This window comes from Pristiophorus japonicus, chromosome 5, assembly GCF_044704955.1.
Source record: "Pristiophorus japonicus isolate sPriJap1 chromosome 5, sPriJap1.hap1, whole genome shotgun sequence".
In the NCBI taxonomy this organism is placed as follows: Eukaryota; Metazoa; Chordata; class Chondrichthyes; family Pristiophoridae; genus Pristiophorus; species Pristiophorus japonicus.
In genome coordinates, this window is record NC_091981.1 from 217,864,446 (window position 1) to 217,883,847 (window position 19,402).

The 19,402-nt window shown below is 43.3% G+C and overlaps 1 protein-coding gene across 2 annotated transcripts in view; it reads right to left on the reverse strand.

Annotated features, from left to right (window-relative positions):
* cdk14 (cyclin dependent kinase 14) overlaps nt 1–19,402 on the reverse strand; it is an 860,906-nt gene that overhangs the window by 523,731 nt on the left and 317,773 nt on the right. For both annotated transcript variants that reach the window (XM_070881317.1, XM_070881319.1), the window contains one exon: nt 19,051–19,130. In XM_070881317.1, coding sequence (XP_070737418.1) covers nt 19,051–19,130 — 80 coding nt within the window. The remainder of the gene's footprint in view (nt 1–19,050; nt 19,131–19,402) is intronic.

The following is a 19,402-nucleotide window of genomic DNA, read 5'->3' on the forward strand; positions in this document are numbered from 1 at the left end:
CAGGCAGCCAGTCCCTAGTGCAGATATATGTAATGAAAACAATGCTAATAAATCTCTAAAATATGACCCATTTGGATATAAAGCCTTCATTACTGACATTAAAATGCAATTAAACACATATCTGCTTAGTCGCTTTCTAGAAGGAGAACAGATTGGAATTCTTTAGCTAACTAAATGCAAAAACCTTTTAGGGCCTCAGAATCGCGAAATTTCCAGCAATGATGATTGTACAAATGATTGAAGTAACCCTACAAACTTATCTTCACACATTTATGAAGAGTTAATAAAAGCTTCAAGAAAACTTAAATAAATGAGATATCAGATATCATCATAGGTAGTCCCTCAAAAATCGAGGAAAACTTTCTTCCGCTCCAAAAGAAAAAAGTTCTCAGGTGGCTGTACAGTCCAATGCAGGAATTACAGTCTCTGACACAAGTGGGACAGACAGTCGTTGAAGGAAAGGGTGGGTGGGGAGCCTGGTTTGCCACATGCTCTTTCCGCTGTCTGCGCTTGGTTTCTGCATGCTCTCGGCGACGAAACTCGAGGTGCTCAACGCCCTCCCGGATGCTCTTCCTCCACTTTGGGCTGTCTTGGGCCAGGGATTCCCAGGTGCCAGTGGGGATGTTACACTTGATCAAGGAGGCTTTGAGGGTGTCCTTGAAGTGTTTCCTCTGCCCACCTGGGGCTCACTTGCCATGTAGGAGTTCCAAGTAGAGCGCTTGCTTTGGGAGTCTTGCGTCGGGCATGCGGACAATGTGGCCCGCCCAACGGAGCTGGTCAAGTGTGGTCAGTGCTTCAATGCTGGGGATGTTGGCCTGAGCGAGAACACTGACATTGATGTGTCTATCCTCCCAGTGGATTTGCAGGATCTTTCAGAGGCAGTGCTCGTGGTATTTCTCCAGCACTTTGAGGTGACTGCTGTATATAGTCCATGTCTCTGAACCATACAGGATGGTGGGTATCACTAGTGTTCTGTAGACTATAAGCTTTGTGCCAGATTTGAGGTCCTGGTCTTCAAACACACTTCCTCGGGCAACCAAAGGCTGCGCTGGCACACTGGAGGCAGTGTTGGACCTAGTCATCGATGTCTGCTCTTGCTGATAGTAGACTTCCGAGGTCTGGAAAATGGTCCACGTTGTCCAAGGCCAAGCCGTGGATTTTGAGGACCAGGGGGGCAGTGCTGTGTGGCAGGGTCAGGTTGGTGGAGGACCTTGGTCTTATGGATGTTTAGCGTAAGGCCTATGCTTTTGTATGCATCGGTAAAGGTATTGACGATGGCTTGGTATTCAGCCTCCAAGTTTGCGCAAACGCAAGCGTCATCCCCGTACTGTAGTTCGATGACAGAGGATGGGACGACCTTGGATCTAGCCTGGAGGCAACGTGGGTTGAACAGGTTCTCATTGGTTCTATAGTTTAGTTCCATTCCAGCGGGGAGCTTGTTGATAGTGAGATGGAGCATTGCAGCAAGATCGATCGACAAGAGCGTTGGTGCGATGACGCAGCCCTGCTTGACTCTGATGGATTAATTGGCTGGCGTACTTATGTTATGATAGCCCTTTTCCAGTTATACAAACTCATTGAAAAAAAATCAAAGTTGACTTTTACCTAAAAACCCAAATACTTGACTTGTTCTTAATCAGAAATGTCGCTTTGAGAGAGTCTATTCTCTCCAACAAAAGTAGGAACATGCAAATAACTACACCTGCAAGTGCCCAACTATATCACTGAACAGAGAGCACATACAGGCAAAGACTATAACTAAAAGGTAAAGTTAGATGAGTGCGACCTTCAAAATAATTTCTACAGTAAGTTTTTACTGAAATGGCATTCTTTACATTTTTAAAGCACTGGCAGATCATTTAATTTTTATGTACATTTGCAGCAATTAATTCAATTGTTTTGTATATAAAATAAAAACTACAAATGGCTAAAGGTCTCATCCCCTGTGGCCCATAGAAAGTAAATGGTTCACTGAGTAACAGCCATCAGCACGTTAAAACATTTTGAAAACAGCATAAAGCGTGTCAGAGTTACCGAGGAACCACGAGGGCAATTTAAAAATGTTTAGACATTTCAGAAATAAATGCCTCATTATGCTGACAAAAAGGTATGTTATGGAAATTGCCACAAGACAGAGTGCTGCAGGCCCCAATCGACTATAAAATAGTCCCTAGATCTACATTTTTGCCTCCAACAAAAATACTTCAGCAATTCCCTGCAGACCGACAACTAAAATAACATGCCACTGTAAGAAATACATGTTACTTTTAGTAAAAAAATAAGTTTCTGCATAAAGACTAACCAATTTGTAATTTGAAAAATCATGAACCCTCAGCAACTCCTTGCTCTCCTTTTGGCAACTTTAACACAACAGTTCCCAAATCCCTTTACAAAAGGGGGTGAAAAGGAAGAGAGAGAGAGCATGGTGGGAGAGACTAGGAGAGAGGTGGCTAAAAATTTGGTTTGAAAGATAGGTTTTAAGAAGACTTTTAAAAGAGAGGAGTGTAGAAAGTGTGATTATATTCACAGAGCACAAGCACACACAGCTTCCAACATGGCAGGCAGCTCTCTCTCGGAAGCCTCCGGAATCTGCCTGGTTCTGTTTATTAATCCTGCACTTGCGGTACACAATACATCCACATCCACAGTGTGGAGCTACAAACATTACAAGCTTAGACATTACACTTCTCCCTCCTTAATAAAGAAGTTATGATAACAAACATCATACATAACTTTCATGTTTATACATAACACAGGATATAAACTTATTTGCTTTTCCATATTTACAAGTTTAACTTTACCACTTGTTTTCTGTTTCGAAGAGGATACCTTCACTCTCGAACAGAACCTTCCAAACCTGGTGTTGATTTCACACTCATTTGAGGCTCATCCTGAGGAACGTTTTTCCTCCACGGAATTTCCTTGATTTTCATTTGAACTCACGAACTTCAGGCTCTTTGTTTTCCTGACTCGGACTCAAACTTTCATTCCGATTCTCTCCTGTATTTGTTTCCAGTACATTGGATTTAGGATTTGCTACTGGTGTATCAAAACTATCTGATGAGTCAGAAATAATTGAATCATTCCCACCTTCAACTCCTTCCATGTCTGTAGGTAAAATATCAATATGAACAAACCTAACTTGTCCATTATCAAACATCTTTACCAAATATATGCGAGGACCACATATCTTCACCACTCTTCCTGGTAATCACTTTAACCATTTATAGTGATGGTTCTTCACTCTCACCTTCTGGTTTAATTTCACACTTCTCTCTTTTACTCTACCTCGATCATGATTCGCTTTCTGTCTTAATTGTGTCTCTTCTACAGATTGTGCCAAATTTGGTTTTAACAACGAGAATCTGGTTCGTGGCTGTCGTTTGAGAAACAACTCTGCTGGTGTTCTACCAGTAGTTGTATGAGGAGTATTTCAATATGTAATCAAAAAATTAGCCAATTTGTGATCCAATGACAACTGTCGTTTCCTTGGATTTGGATCGAACATTTGTTTTATGAGGGCACGTTTTACAATTTGTACAGTGCGCTCTGCTGTACCATTCGAAGCAGGATGGTATGGTGGAACCTTGGTATGTTTCACACCATTTTTGCTCGTGAATTGTGCAAATTCTTCTGAACGAAATTGTGGTCCATTATCCGAAACAATTTCTTCAGGGAGGCCAAATGAAAATAATTTTCGTAACATGTCCAATGTTTTACTTGTTATTTTCCACATTGGGAACACCTCAACCCACTTCGAATGGCTATCAATCACAATGAACACTTGTTGTCCTTCCAACTAAGCAAAATTATGTAACCTTTGCCACACCCTGGGAGACCATTTCCATGGCTATAATGGTACTGGTGGTGGTTGCTTGCTTACCGATTGACATGTCACAATATACTCCATATCGTTATCAAGACCTGGCCACCATAAATAACTGCAAAACACTTGGTCAAACACATTCCCAGGTGTTGGTCATGTAGGTCTCCTAATAATTTGGACCTGAATTTATTTGGTATAACCACTCCTGCACCCTACATGATACAATCTTTATCGACTGATAATTCATTCCAACGAAAGAAGAATGGATGTGTATCTTTGTCTGTTACCTGGTTTGGTCATCCATTTGCAATATAGTCATACACCTTTGACATCACTGGGTCACGTTTGGTTGCTCTACCAATCTCTTCAGCTGTGACTGGCAGTTCATCAATGTATGGAAAATAAAACACTTCTTCCCTGTCGGGTGTAACTTGTGATGGGGAAGGCAATCTCGACATTGCATCAGCATTACTGTGATCAGCTGATCGTCTGTATTCAATATCACATGTATATGCTGACAAAATCAAAGCCCATCTCTGCATTCTGGCTGCAGCAAATGTTGGAACTGGGGACTTTGGATGGAGGACTGCTGTTAGGGGCTTATGGTCCGTAACGATGGTAAACTTACAAACATACAGGTATTTGTGAAACTTCTTGACCCCAAAATTAATGCCAAAGCTTCCATTTCAATTTGCGCATAATTACTCTCACTGGCACTGAGAGTGCGTGAAGCAAAAGCAATTGGTCGCTCCTCCCCACTACTTAATACATGAGAGATTACTGCCCCAACTCCGTATGGAGAGGCATCACATGCAAGCTTAATCTCCTTAGATACGTCAGTGAACTAACATGGTGCTCTCTACCAATTTGTTTTTACACTCTTTGAATGCTGTATCGCATTCTTTTGACCACTTCCAATAGAAACATAGAAAATAGGTGCAGGAGTAGGCCATCCGGCCCTTCGAGCCTGCACCACCATTTAATAAGATCATGGCTGATCATTCCTTCAGTACCCCGTTCCTGCTTTCCCTCCATACCCCTTGATCCCTTTTGCCATAAGGGCCATAACTAACTCCCTCTTGAATATATCCAATGAACTGGCATCAATAACTCTGAGGTAGGAAATTCCATAGGTGAACAACTCTGAGTGAAGAAGCTCCTCCTCATCTCAGTCCTAAATGACTTACCACTTATCCTACAACTATGTCCCCTGGTTCTGGACATCCCCAACATTGGGAACATTCTTCCTGCATCTAAACTGTCCAGTCCCGTCAGAATTTTATATGTTCCTATGAGATCCCCTCTCATCCTTCTAAACTCCAGTCAATACAGGCCCAGTTGATCCAGTCTTTCCTCATATGTCAGTCCTATCATCCCAGGAATCAGTCTGGTGAACCTCCGCTGCACTCCCTCAATAGCAAGAACATCCTTCCTCAGATTCGGGGACCAAAACTGAACACAATATTCCAGTTGGGGCCTCACCAAGGCCCTGTACAACTGCAGTAAGACTTCCCTGCTCCTATACTCAAATCCCCTTGCTATTAAGGCCAACATACCATTTGCCTTCTTCACCGCCTGCTGTACCTGCATGCCAACCTTCAGTGACTGATGAATCATGACACCCAGATCTCGCTGCACCTCCGCTTTTCCTAATCTGCTGCCATTCCGATAATATTCTGCCTTCATGTTTTTGTCCCCAAAGTGTATAACCTCACATTTATCCACATTATACTGCATATGCCATATATTTGCCCACTCGCCTAACCTGTCCAAAGCACCCTGCAGCCTCTTAGCGTCCTCCTCACAGCTCACACCGCCACCCAGATTAGTGTCATCTGCAAACTTGGAGATATTACACTCAATTCCATCATCAAGATCATTAATACATATTGTAAAGAGCTGGGGTCCCAGCACTGAGCCCTGCGGCACTCCACTATTCACTGCCTGCTATTCTGAAAAGGACCCGTTAATCCCGATTCTCTGCTTCCTGTCTGCCAACCAGTTCTCTATCCACGTCAGTACATTACCCCCAATACCATGTGTTTTGATTTTGCACACCAATCTCTTGTGTGGGACCTTGTCAAAAGCCTTTTGAAAGTCCAAATACATCACATCCACTGGTTCTCCCCTGTCCACTCTACTAGTTACATCCTCAAAAAATTCCAGATTTGTCAAGCATGATTTACCCTTCATAAATCCATGCTGACTTGGACCAATCCTATCACTGCTTTCTAAATGTGCTGCTATTTCATCCTTAATGCTCGATTCCAACTTCTTCCCCACTACGGATGTCAGGCTAAACGGTCTATAATTACCCGTTTTCTCTCTCCCTCCTTTTTTAAAAAGTGGTGTTACATTAGCAACCCTCCAGTCCATAGGAACTGATCCAGAGTTGATAGACTGTTGGAAAATTATCACCAATGCATCCATTATTTCTAGGGCCATATCATTAAGTACTCTGGGATGTAGACGATCAGGCCTTGGGGATTTATCTGCCTTCAATCCTATCAATTTCCCGAACACAATTTCCCGCCTAATAAGGATATCCTTCAGTTCCTCCTTCTCACGAGACCTTCGGACTCCATGTACATCGGGAAGGTTATTTGTGTCTTCCTTTGTGAAGACCGAACCAAAGTACTTGTTCAATTGGTCTGCCATTTCTTTGTTCCCCATTATAAATTCACCTGAATCCGACTGCAAGGGATCTACGTTTGTCTTCACTAATCTTTTTCTCTTCACATATCTATAGAAGCTTTTGCAGTCATTTTTTGTGTTTCCGGCAAGCTTCCTCTCTTACTCTATTTTCCCCCTCTTAATTAAACCCTTTGTCCTCCTCTGCTGTATTCTAAATTTGTCCCAGTCCTGCGGCTTACGACTTTTTCTGGCTAATTTGTATGCCTCTTCCTTGGATTTAACACTATTCTTAATTTCCCTTGTTAGCCACGGTTGAGCCACCTTCCCCATTTTATTTTTACTCCAGACAGGGATGTACAATTGTTGAAGTTCGTCCATATGATCTTTAAAGGTTTGCCATTGCCTATCCACCGTCAACCCTTTAAGTATCATTTGCCAGTTTAATCTAGCCAAATCGCGCTTCATACCATCAAAGTTACACTTCCTTAAGTTCAGGACCCTAGTTTCTGAATTAACTTTGTCACTCTCCATCTTAATAAAGAATTCTACCATATTATAGTCACTCATCCCCAAGGGGCCTCACACAACAAGATTGATAATTAGTCCCTTCTCATTACACATCACCCAGTCTACAACTATTTGGTGGCCTGTACACAACACCAACTAGCGTTTTCTGCCCGTTGGTATTCCGTAGCTCCACCCATACCGATTCCATATCATCCAAGGTATTAATTTACTCTTTAACCAGCACCACCCCACCTCCTTTTCTTTTCTGTCTATCCTTCCTAAATGCTAAATTCTCTGGACTCTGGGGAGGTACTATCGGATTGGAAAGCAGCTAATGTAACGCCTCTGTTTAAAAAAGGGGGCAGACAAAAGGCAGGTAACTATAGGCCGGTTAGTTTAACATCTGTAATGGGGAAAATGCTTGAAACTATCATTAAGGAAGAAATAGCGGGACATCTCGATAGGAATAGTGCAATCAAGCAGACGCAGCATGGATTCATGAAAGGGAAATCATGTTTAACTAACTTACTGGAATTCTTTGAGGATATAACGAGCATGGTGGATAGAGGTGTACCGATGGATGTGGTGTATTTAGATTTCCAAAAGGCATTCGATAAGGTGCCACACAAAAGGTTACTGCAGAAGATAGAGGTATGTGGAGTCAGAGGAAATGTATTAGCATGGATAGCGAATTGGCTGGCGAACAGAAAGCAGAGAGTCAGGATAAATGGGTCCTTTTCGGGTTGGAAATCGGTGGTTAGTGGTGTGCCACAGGGATCGGTGCTGGGACCACAACTGTTTACAATATACATAGATGACCTGGAAGAGGGGACAGAGTGTTGTGTAACAAAATTTGCAGATGACAAAGATTAGTGGGAAAGCGGGTTGTGTAGAGGACAGAGAGAGGCTGCAGAGAGATTTGGATAGGTTAAGCGAATGGAGAAATTACAACATTCTGAGGTGCAGAGGGACCTGGGGGTCTTTGTGCATGAATCCCAAAAAGTTAGTTTGCAGGTGCAGCAGGTAATCAGGAAGGCGAATGGAATGTTGGCCTTCATTGCGAGAGGGATGGAGTACAAAAGCAGGGAGGTCCTGCTACAACTGTACAGGGTATGGGTGAGGCTGCACCTGGAGTACTGCGTGCAGTTTTGGTCACCTGACTTAAGGAAGGATATACTGGCTTTGGAGGGGGTACAGAGACGATTTACTCGGCTGATTCCAGAGATGAGGGGGTTACCTTATGATGATAGGTTGAGTTGACTGGGTCTTTACTCGTTGGAGTTCAGAAGGATGAGGGGTGATCTTATAGAAACATTTAAAATAATGAAAGGGATAGACAAGATAGAGGCAGAGGTTGTTTCCACTGGTTGGGGAGACTAGAACTAGGGGGCATAGCCTCAAAATACGGGGGAGCCAATTTAAAACTGAGTTGAGAAGGAATTTCTTCTCCCAGAGGGTTGTGAATCTGTAGAATTCTCTGCCCAAGGAAGCAGTTGAGGCTAGCTCATTGAATGTATTCAAGTCACAGATAGATAGATTTTTAACCAATAAGGGAATTAAGGGTTACGGGGAGCGGGCGGGTAAGTGGAGCGGAGTCCACGGCCAGTTCAGCCATGATCTTGTTGAATGGCGGAGCAGGCTAGAGGGGCTAGATGGCCTACTCCTGTTCCTAATTCTTATGTTCTTATAGCAATTGTGCTAATGAGAGATTTGGTAGCGGTGTGGCTTTGCTCAAGTGGAAGTGAATGTTGTTGTGGGAACGGACAGTTTCAATAATAAATAGGATGTGGGGCTTGAAACTCAGCTCTGGGTTCAACAGGGTTCAAGTATACGCATGATCTGATGCAGCCCGAGTAAGTAGCCAAGGTGAGGGATGGAGTCAGTGACAAGGGAATGCAGTTCATGACGAGGGCTGAATACAATGAGTTTGGTTTTCCCAACACTCAGTTGAAGGAAGTTTCGATTCATCCACAACTTAACATGCAGTCTTACAGCAGTGAACGATAGTTAAGGAATTGGGGTTAAGGGAAGTGGGGAGGTAAAGCTGAGAGTCATCAGCATAAATGTGAAGGCTAACCCTGTATCTTCATGTTGAAAAGGAAGAGGAGGAACAACGATGGATCTTTGCGGAACTTCAGGGTCAGTGGGTGTGCTTGGGAAGAGAAGCCACTGCTGGACATGTATTTGCTGCATTAGGACAGGGAAGAATCACACAAGAGCATTCTTGTGATGCTAGACAATAGAAGCGAGATGGTCGTGGAGGACGTCATAAGATAATTAGCGGTGAGGAAGACTATTGAACCCATCTTAGCTCAGCATCCAGAATGACTTTTGTCCCTCCAGTTACAACATTCAATTGGATCTTAAATTATTCCAAAAAATTTACCTCCACTACTCTATCCAGAAGGAAACATCCAGTCAGTGGGACTTAATGAATATCTCTCTCAAAGAGCTGGCACAGACAGAATGGGCCAAATGACGACCTTCTGTGCTGTAATATTCTATGATAATGCAGTGCATGTAAAAATAGAATTAGTGTTAGAATAAAAGTGTTTTCTTTTAGATATTGGGATAGGTGTATGAATTAGAGCTTTCAACCTAAAGCTTTGTGTGATAAGAGCACATAGTGGGAACTTGAGCAGAGGTCAATGCACCAGAGACTAATTTCCATCCACAGCACAGCACAGCACAGCACAGAAGACATGATTTTATAAAATCTGCCCCATTGTGTTGTGAATTCTGCAGCATTTCCAAGACATAAGGGAAAATGCAATACAAATAATGATTTTGGATGCCCTTGTTCCATTATGATGTGCTCCTCCGTTTCGGATGCCCCCAAAAGTTTATCACCATCCTCCGCCTGCTCCACGATGACATGCTGGCCGTGATCTTTACCAACTGATCCATTACAGACCCAATCCACTCCGGACCGGGGTCAAACAGGGCTGCGTCATCGCCCCAAACCTCTTCTCAATTTTCCTCGCTGCCATGTTCCACCTCACAATCGACAAGCTCCCCGCTGGAGTGGAACTAAGCTACAGAACCAGTGGGAAGCTGTTCAACCTACGCTGTCTCCAGGCCAGGTCCAAGACCACTCCAACCTCTGTCGTCGAGCTACAGTACGCGGACAACGCCTGCGTCTGCGTACATACAGAGGCTGAACTCCAGGACACAGTCGACATATTTACTGAGATGTATGAAAGCATGGGCCTTTCACTAAACATCAGCAAGATAAAGGTCCTCTACCAGCCTGCCCTTACCATACAGCACTGTCCCCCAGTCATCATGCGGTCCTGGACGTGAACCACTTCCCATATCTCGGGAGCCTCCTGTCAACAAAAGCAGGCATTGACGACGAGATCCTCCAGTGCGCCAGTGTAGTCTTCGGCCGCTTGAGAAAACGTGTTTTTGAAGACCAGGCCCTCAAAACTGCCACCAAGCTCATGGTCTACTGGTCTGTAGTAATACCCGCCCTCCTGTATGGCTCAGTAACATGGTTCATGTACAGTAGACACCTCAAGTTGCTGGAGAAATACCACCAACGATGTATTCTCAAGATCCAAGAAATTCCCCTGGGAGGACAGATGCACCAACATTAGCGTCCTCGACCAGGCCAACATCCCCAGCATCGAAGCACTGACCACACTTGATCACCTCCGCTGGGCAAGCCACATAGTTCGCATGCCAGACACGAGACTACCAAAGCAAGCGCTCTACTCGGAACTCCTTCACGGCAAATAAGCCAATGGTGGGCAGCGGAAACACTACAAGGACACCCTCAAAGACTACCTGATTAAGTGCAACATCCCCACCGACACCTGGGAGAATCTGGCCAAAGACCGCCTTAAGTGGAGGAAGCGCATCCAGGAGGGCGCCGAGTACCTCGAGTCTCGTCGCCGAGATCGTACAGAAATCAAGCGCAGGCAGCAGAAAGAGCGTGGGACAAACCTGTCCCACCTACCCTTTCCCTCAATGACTATCTGCCCCACGGGTGACAGAGACTGTGGTTCTTGTATTGGACTGTATAGCCACCTAAGAACTCAAGTCTTCCTCGATTCTGAGGGACTGCCTATGATGATGATTATTATGATGTACTCCCTCATGCAGCAGTATCATAATGCCATCCGCAATTATACTAAATTAAATTTCACTTCGCTGATAATGAACCAAGATGTTTTGCCCACGATAATTGTGCTTCCGCACTTGGTAAACATCATCAAGAGGTAAGCAGTTCGACTCTGTCATTATTATCTTATTCTATGTTTCACTGCGCTCCACTCTTGCAGCACGCTGATTATTAATTTTTGGTGGTAGTGAGCAATACACTCTCATTGTACTTTTCAGAGCAATTAATGCACAAACCTTGATTTTACAACTGCATTGTCAATGGCAACCCATTAATTTTAATGGTTTTCCATCAGTGTTAATATAGTGTATGGAGAAAGAGTCGGACTGAACACTGAGCTCGAAGTAAAGGGTGACCCGTAGTCTTTTATTGCAGGTCTCCAGAGCGCCTCTCCAACCTGTGAAGCCTTCTTAAATACCTGTGCTTCAAGGGATTATGGGATCCCTTGGGACTCTGGGGAATGAGCCCTCTGGTAGCTGTGCAGAGTAAATACAAGTCCACAGATATAACAGTTAAGAACAGAAAACCAATGCCATGAGTCAAATTAACCAGGTTAAGGAACGTTGAGGAACAAGAGAATGTTTCTCTCTGAAAGGCTGGCACTAAGACATTCCCAATGAGATTCTTCTGCAATCAACTGCATTTATACCGTATTTAAGCAGCATTTTATATCCTCAGAATATTCTAAAGCACGTTACAACCAATTAATTACTTTTGCAGTGCAGTCACTTATGTAGACAAATGGAGCAGACAATTTGTGCACAAAGGTCCCACAGACTGAATGAATGATCAGATAATCTGCTTTTCGTAATGTTGGATGAGGGATGAATGCTGGCCAGGACACCGGGAAATTCTCCTGCTCTTCTTCAAATAGTGGCATGGGAGCTTTTATGTCTACCTGAAGAGGTGATTGGAGCTTTGGTTTATCATCTCACCTAGCTCCGATAATGCAGTACTGCATAGAAATATTTGCCTACATTATATGCTCAAGTACTTTAAGGGGTTTGAATCCACAACCTTCTGCCTTAAAAGCAAGAGTGCGATTAACTGAACAAAGCTAATATATTTACTGATCATATACATACATGGGATTTCATAGTATATATAGCACAGAAAAAGGCCATTCGGCCCAACCAGTCCATGCCGGCGTTTATGCTCCACTCGAGCCTCCTCCCGTCTTTCCTCATCTAAATCTATCAGTATAATCCTCTAGTCCCTCCTCCCTCATATGCTTGCCTAGCCCCCACTTAAATATATATATGCTGTTCGCTTCAACCACTCCCTGTGGTAGCGAGTTCCATATTCTCACCACTCCTTGGGTAAAGAAGTTTCTTCTATGACTATCTTATATAGATGACTCTAGTTATGCTCTTCCCCACAAATGGCAACATTCTCTCATCTACACTATTAAAACCTTTCATTTTAAAACACTCATCCCCCGCCCCCCCCCCCCCCCCCCACGAGAAGAGAGACCCAAGCCCCTTGTTCATCCTTTCATGATACTTTTACCCTTGCATTTCTGGTATCATCCTTGTAAATCTTCTCTGCACCCTCTCGGTGCCCCTCCATCCTTTTTATAATATGGCGACCAGAACTGTACACAGTAATCTAAGTGTGGTCTAACCAAGGTTCCTTACAGATTTAGCATAACTTCCCTATTTTTCAATTCTATACCTCTAGAAATAAACCCTAGTTGCTTGGTTTGCTTTTTTATGGCCTTGCTAACCTGTGTCGCAACTTTTAGCTAGATTTTTGGCTTTTGAGATTTCGGGGCGGTAAAGCGGCGGGGCGGTCCCAATACCGCCTGGAAAAAGTTTTCGCCCTCGTCTGCAAAATTCGACAAAAAATGAGGTTCCATGATCGGGCGCGCAAAATCAGGCATTACACAAGGAAGTTTTTGCGCCACAGCCAAAAATCACGGTGTTAAAAAAGTTTCATTGATTTATGGAACTTCGTTGTTGTTCAGTGCTCTGCAACATTATGTTGTGTATTGTATGGTTTTATTTTGGTGGGGGGAGTTTTGTTACTTTGTTGCAGTAAAATTTATGATTCATCCTTTGCCATTGGTGTCTTGTGTATCATTCCAACTATGGGGGCACTTAGCATGTCCATTAGCTGTGTTATGTATGTAAACCTGTAAATACCATGTCTAACCACCAGAGGGCATATCCCCTGGAGTCCCAAGGGATCACACAATCCCTTGGGAGCACCTCACAGGCTGGAGAGGCACTCAGATCTGTAATAAAGGACTATGGTCATATCTTACTTAGAGCTTGCAGTATCTAGTCTGACTCTTTATTCGAGACATAACAAGCTACATCCCTCAGTTTCCTCCATTTTGGAGAGCCGGCCCATTATGAGCTGGCGACGTGCGACTCTTGCTCCAGCAGCATCTCCTGCTGCCTCGCCAGTGGACGGTGTGGCTATCCATTGGGGGCCTCGCCAGGTTCCTCTTCATTGTCCTCCTCCTGAGGTGGGCATGCAATCTCAACTGGTAATGCCTGGCCCCTCATGATGGCCAAGTTGTGCAACATACAGCACACCACAATGAATTTGGAAACCTGTTGATAGGAGTATTGAAGGCTGCCTCCAGAGTGGTCCAGGCATCGGTCTACCTGTAGGAGATGGCATGGCTGTCAGCACTTCCTTTCAGAAGTGCAGCCTTTTCACACACTGCTCCTCAGAGAGCTGGAGATATGAGCTTTGGTGCCTGTAAACCCATGGGGGGTAAACCCTCCTCCCCAGACGTCTTTGGTCTCTCTTCATCCGTGGACGGATATAGGCAAGAGCCCTTCCACTAGCTTGACGCTGCCTCACAATAATATGGAGGGTGATACGCTGGCAAACTCGTAATGCCCCCATTAAATTCTCTCATTGAAGTTGTAAGAGCACTGTAATGGCAAATAAAAATGCCGTTTGCAAGTCGGAGCTTCACGCAGCGTGATGTGCGCAACCGTTGCAATCAATGTGACCTGCGATGTAAGAGCCTCATCCCTCCATTTAAATGTGCTGCCAATACCGCCTGCTGCACCCTGGGAATGCCTGATTTTTCAGACATTTCCTGAGGTGGGTGTTAAATCGGGCATTAGGGACGAATTTTGCATCTGAGGTGGTAGCAGAGTGTCGCCGACAATCGACGATGTGATCTCAGTGAAACTAGAGGACGGGATGGTAAGTTTTTGCACCGCCACAAACCATGAGCCGATTTTGCCGGCCGGGCAATAAAAGCTGGATGCCCGGCGTTACACCTAGAAGCACCATTTCCCGCCCTTCTGGGGCGCAAACTAAAGCACAACCAAGCCGAAAATCCAGCCCATAGCATTTAATAGCCACTCTTAATTTGAATTGTTGGTTGAAGGGATTTAAAAAGGTCGGTATATATTTTAGTTATGCCAGATATACATTTGATCAAACATCTTTCATAACTGTGTGTAAATAATAATATTGCATTTGTTAGATATATGATTCTTACCTACTCAGTATTAAATTAGATGCTCCATTATTTGAATTGTACACAAAGTAGCAAACCCCAGTACAAAATGTTTCAATAAATCAGTAGTTTTTTTTATTGCAATACGTTGAGACACAATCGGCACACAAAAACTTCGCCCTTAAACAATATATCCAATCTATAGAGTGCCTATTGCTGGTGTTAACTGTACTTAATGTCTGGGTTCAAAAACTCATCAGGAAAGATTTTGACTCCTGGAAAGAGCTGTGTGTCTGGCCAGTAAATTTTTAATCGTAAAATGCTGGAAACGCGTCAGTCAGCAGCTGCCAACTAATACAATTTTCTCATTTCCCCCTCCCCTTTCGCTGTAAAAAGTTTTCAGGGTAATTAATGCACAGTAGGTGAGCAATTAGCCCAATTTTTCCCCAGCATGTTGATTTCAATGGGTCGGTGAAACGTGCAGCGAAGCCGCTGCGCAGTCGGAACTCGACAAATCGCAAGTTCGGGAGTTAGTCCATGCGCATCCCCAACTTACGGTCAATATCATCGGCAGCATGACGGCATACTCAGAGTATACCATCATACCAACTGTGAATTCAGTCTCATCGCCGAGAGCATGCAGAAATCAAGCGCAGGCAGCAGATAGAGCGTGCGGCAAACCAGTCCCACCCACCCTGTCCCTGAACGACTGTCTGTCCCACCTGTGATAGAGACTGTGGTTCTCGCATTGGGACTGTTCAGCCACCTAAGAACCCATTAAGACCCAAGTGGAAGCAAGTCTTCCTCGATTCCGAGGGACTGCCTATGATGATGATGAAGAAGAAGAAATTCAGGGCCATGTAGGCATCATTAATGAAAGAATTAAGGACTGTGTGAAAGATTCAAAGTTCTAATGTTATTGGGATTGCTGTTCCTTTCTAGAAAGGTTCCACCTGATGCTTGTGCAGCAATATAAAATACTCAAAGGCCCCAAGTAGCTCATGCCAACAGGGGGATGATTTAAATCTTCTGCACCCACATCTCAAGCCTCAAATGGATTTCAAACTGTGCTTCCGGTCTTCTAGGAACTATCCTTTAATCTGTTATCTTGTTAAATATATAACTGACTGTGAATGAAAGATTCATGTATTGACCCTCAGGTACATATTCACCTTGAAGAACCTTCTCCGAACATCATAGATTACCGATATATGGATGGAATGGATGCCTCTACAATTGAGATGTTAGCGAATTTACAGGCAGTACCTTTATTTCTAAACATGTCGCGTCAGCCACAAATAATACTTTGGTAAAGCTACCATTAGCATCAATTTGTTGCTTTCCCTGTTTGTCTGCACCACTGGGATGATCATGAGCATTTCAGCCTTCTGGATCAATGCCAGTTAACTCGTAAATGCAGCTTGGCATATTGGCCCAGAAATTCCAGCTTCCTGGATCCGTACCGAGTGTACGGACCCGGGAAGACATCGCAAAAGCCGGTTTTCAGCGCACAATACGCTGAAGCTTGACAGATCCTCCATATATCGGTATTTACCCATATCTTGCCCAGCAAATGCCCTCAAAACTCTTGCGCCTGATAAAATACACAAAACATTATAAAATAAAATTTAAAAAACACATTTTATTGTTAAAAACCTTCCCCACTTCGGTAAGTTTATTTTAAACCAGAATTTTAAAAACTTTTTTTTTTTTAATTTAAATCGGAAAAATATTTTTTTTATAATGCATAAATACCTAAATTAAATTAATAAAAATATGTGGCGCATTTTTTCTATTTTTTTATTAAAGTTTTGTGTGTTGGCGGGAGGGTGATTCTCATTCATAATAATAGGAACTCTAACTTAGAGTTCCCATTATGAATGAGAACATACTTTACCTTGATTGGCTGCCAGAACTATGTGACTGCAGCTCCAGTCCTGCGCATGTCCTGATGTGCACGCGCTGCGACGCGCAGTCATTAGAGGCCTCAGGACCGGGAACTCGCGTGGGCGCAGCAGTTTCAAGTAAGTGCGCATCTTTTTTTAAAAAACTTTTTTACCCGATCGCCCGCAGGTAGCAGCCGACCGGGATTTCTGGGTCACTAATGTGTTTAATTCCACCCTTTCCACTGCACAATCCATTTCTTCCTTTCTTCTCATCATCCCGACCTTAAGAATTTCCCCATCCAAGCTCCCATAAATGAATCTGTCACCACAATTAGTCTTGTATAAATTTGTGCATTTAAAATAGGATTGTTTAATAAAGTTCCTCTGAAAATGGTTGCATTGCTAAAAAAGTAAAACAGGATGTGAGAACCCCAGATTTCAGTGCCAGTGTAGATATCATAGCTGAAAACATGGCCATAAATAAAATCAGTTGTACATCATAAATTGGGTCTCCGGCTGCTATTCCTCTACCAATTTTGGGATGTTATTTATTGCCAAATTTACACCTGTTTATTAGCAAACCATTTTTTTTAAATGTTTATTGGGAGCAAAGCAAAGACTGAACAAAAATCAACACGACAAGCACTAAGGGTTGCACAAGAGTCATTCTTAATTATTCCAGTTAACTGTTATTCGAATTTGAAGTAGGATGTTGAAGTCAAGTTTTGTTTTTTTGCATTTGATGTTGGTGTCTATATTTGTAGTCTAATGAGGGCAAGACCCATGTGGCTGGATTGCAGGAAGGCAATCAGATGATGGTTGTGAGGACGGTGGTATAAGGAGTACAGGACTGTTGGTGCACAATCACCATCACTTATACCGCCCATGCTTATAGTGGACAACCGTCTATACCAGGCAATTTCCCACAACTCATCCCATCACCTTAGAAATCAAGCAGTCACTTACTAGGCATGAATGCGCAACGTGGGGAGAGCCAAAGGTCCTGGAAGAGCCAAAGATATAGGGCTCAATTTTGGCCATGACTTGCTCCAATTTTGTTGGAGTAAGTTGGTTTTTCTGACGCAAGTTAAAAAACGCCACTTTCCCCAATAAACTTGCTCTAGAGTAACTGAGTTAGCTACGATTTTTTTTTTAAATTGAGTTTTTTTTCCCAAAAGGGGGCGTTCCCAGTTACACCAGTTTTGGCCATTTATGCCACTTTTGCCAGTTAAAACTTACTCCAAATCAAATTAGGTCAGCATATGTGGCCAGCTCTGAAAAACCTTGCAGGCAGTTAAGAAATCGGCGCAAGTTAGTACATTTAAAGCACCAAGACTTACAAAACACTAAACAAAGCACAAAAATAAGCATTCAATAATAAAAAATACAAGGAAGCTGAGAGGACCTGCACCGAGACTGACAGAGCACTAAACAAATCCCAAAAATCAATAAGCAATTAATTAATAAAAAAATAGAAGGAAGCGGAGAAGACCTGCACCTAAAGCACCAAGACTTACAAAGCACTAAACACAGCAGAAAAAGTAATAAGCATTCAATAAAAAATAAAGAACTGATGTCAATAATTCAATTAACAAATAAAGAACTGAAGTAAATCCTACCTTCAACTAAGGGGGGGGGGGGGAAAAGAGGGGGAGAGGGAGAAAGAAAGAGATCCACAGCGGCATCAGTGAAAGGGCAGGAGGGGGGTGGAAAGAGAGATCCACAGCGGGCCCACTCCGGCCGGTGCGGGAGACCATTCGGCCAGGGATAGGGGCTGCGAACATCGGGTCGTCCCTTCGGCCAGGGACAGGGGCTGTGAACATCGGGTCCTGCTCACAGCCTGCAGGACGCGCTGGGAGGACGAGGAGCTGCTGCGCATGCACGCAGACTCCACTGCGCAAGTGGACAGCTGCTGGCACTGTTTTCAGTGCAGGGCGATAAGCTCTGCTCCCCACTGCACTTTATATGCTGTGCCAGGACCCTTGACATAGCAGCCAGGATGTAGGCACATTTTTGCGACGCCGTTTCCTGCATCTTGGGTGAGTGCGCCAAAAAAAGGGGTTGGGGAAAATTGAGCCCATAAATTTTAAAATGTTATCTTCCTTGAAGGAACCAAAGAGTCTCCATTTGGAAAATAACTGATCCCCTCTGGAATCAGTTAACTTTGTTCATTACCATTTTGGGGCTCTTTACAACACCCACAACAGAACCCAGCTCTCACTGGGCCGAATGAATTTGGGACACAGGCCAGGAATCTGGTGGATCAGGATTAACCCTAAGTAGGCAACCCACCAGTTTTGCATCCTTTTTATCTTTTTAATTTCGGACTTTCTGTCCCTAAATCTTTAAGGTAAATCAGAAAATACAGAAGTTCCAAAATTGAAATTTGAAATATCCCATTCACCATTTCCTTCACTGGACCTACCTCCTCGAACGTGTCTGCTGCTTTTACCCTGAATCCCCAACACTAAGCTTCCAATAGGAGCTTCAATAGGAACATTCTCCTGTCTTTTATCTTTCAACTTCCATAACAGATCAGTCGGTGTATATTTTATTTGCATAAGAAAATTGCACAAGAGTACATAATTAGTTTGAGTCCCCCACCCCAAGAAAATCGGTGTATTCTACAGTAAAATGGTACCTTCTCTGATTGCCGTAAATGGGGTTCCTTCCTCTTCTTGCAGTCTGATTACCTTCAGAGCTACCAACTTTCCATTCACCCTGATTTAAGAAAATATAAGAGTCAGTTAGTCACAAACAAAATACAAATGCCTTTAATAAGAGGATACCTTTTGCAAAACAAAGTATTTTATAATTTTCTAATCTCTATGCTTTAAGGCTTTCAATTCTTTTTATTCTTTCTTTTTCAACATTAGTTTTTAACCACAACACTAAAATACAAATAACCAGTACTGCTATCATACAATCATCAAATGTAACTGTTGGTAGAAAATGGTTTCAATCATGGTAGAGGGTCTCAATCTGATACTAAC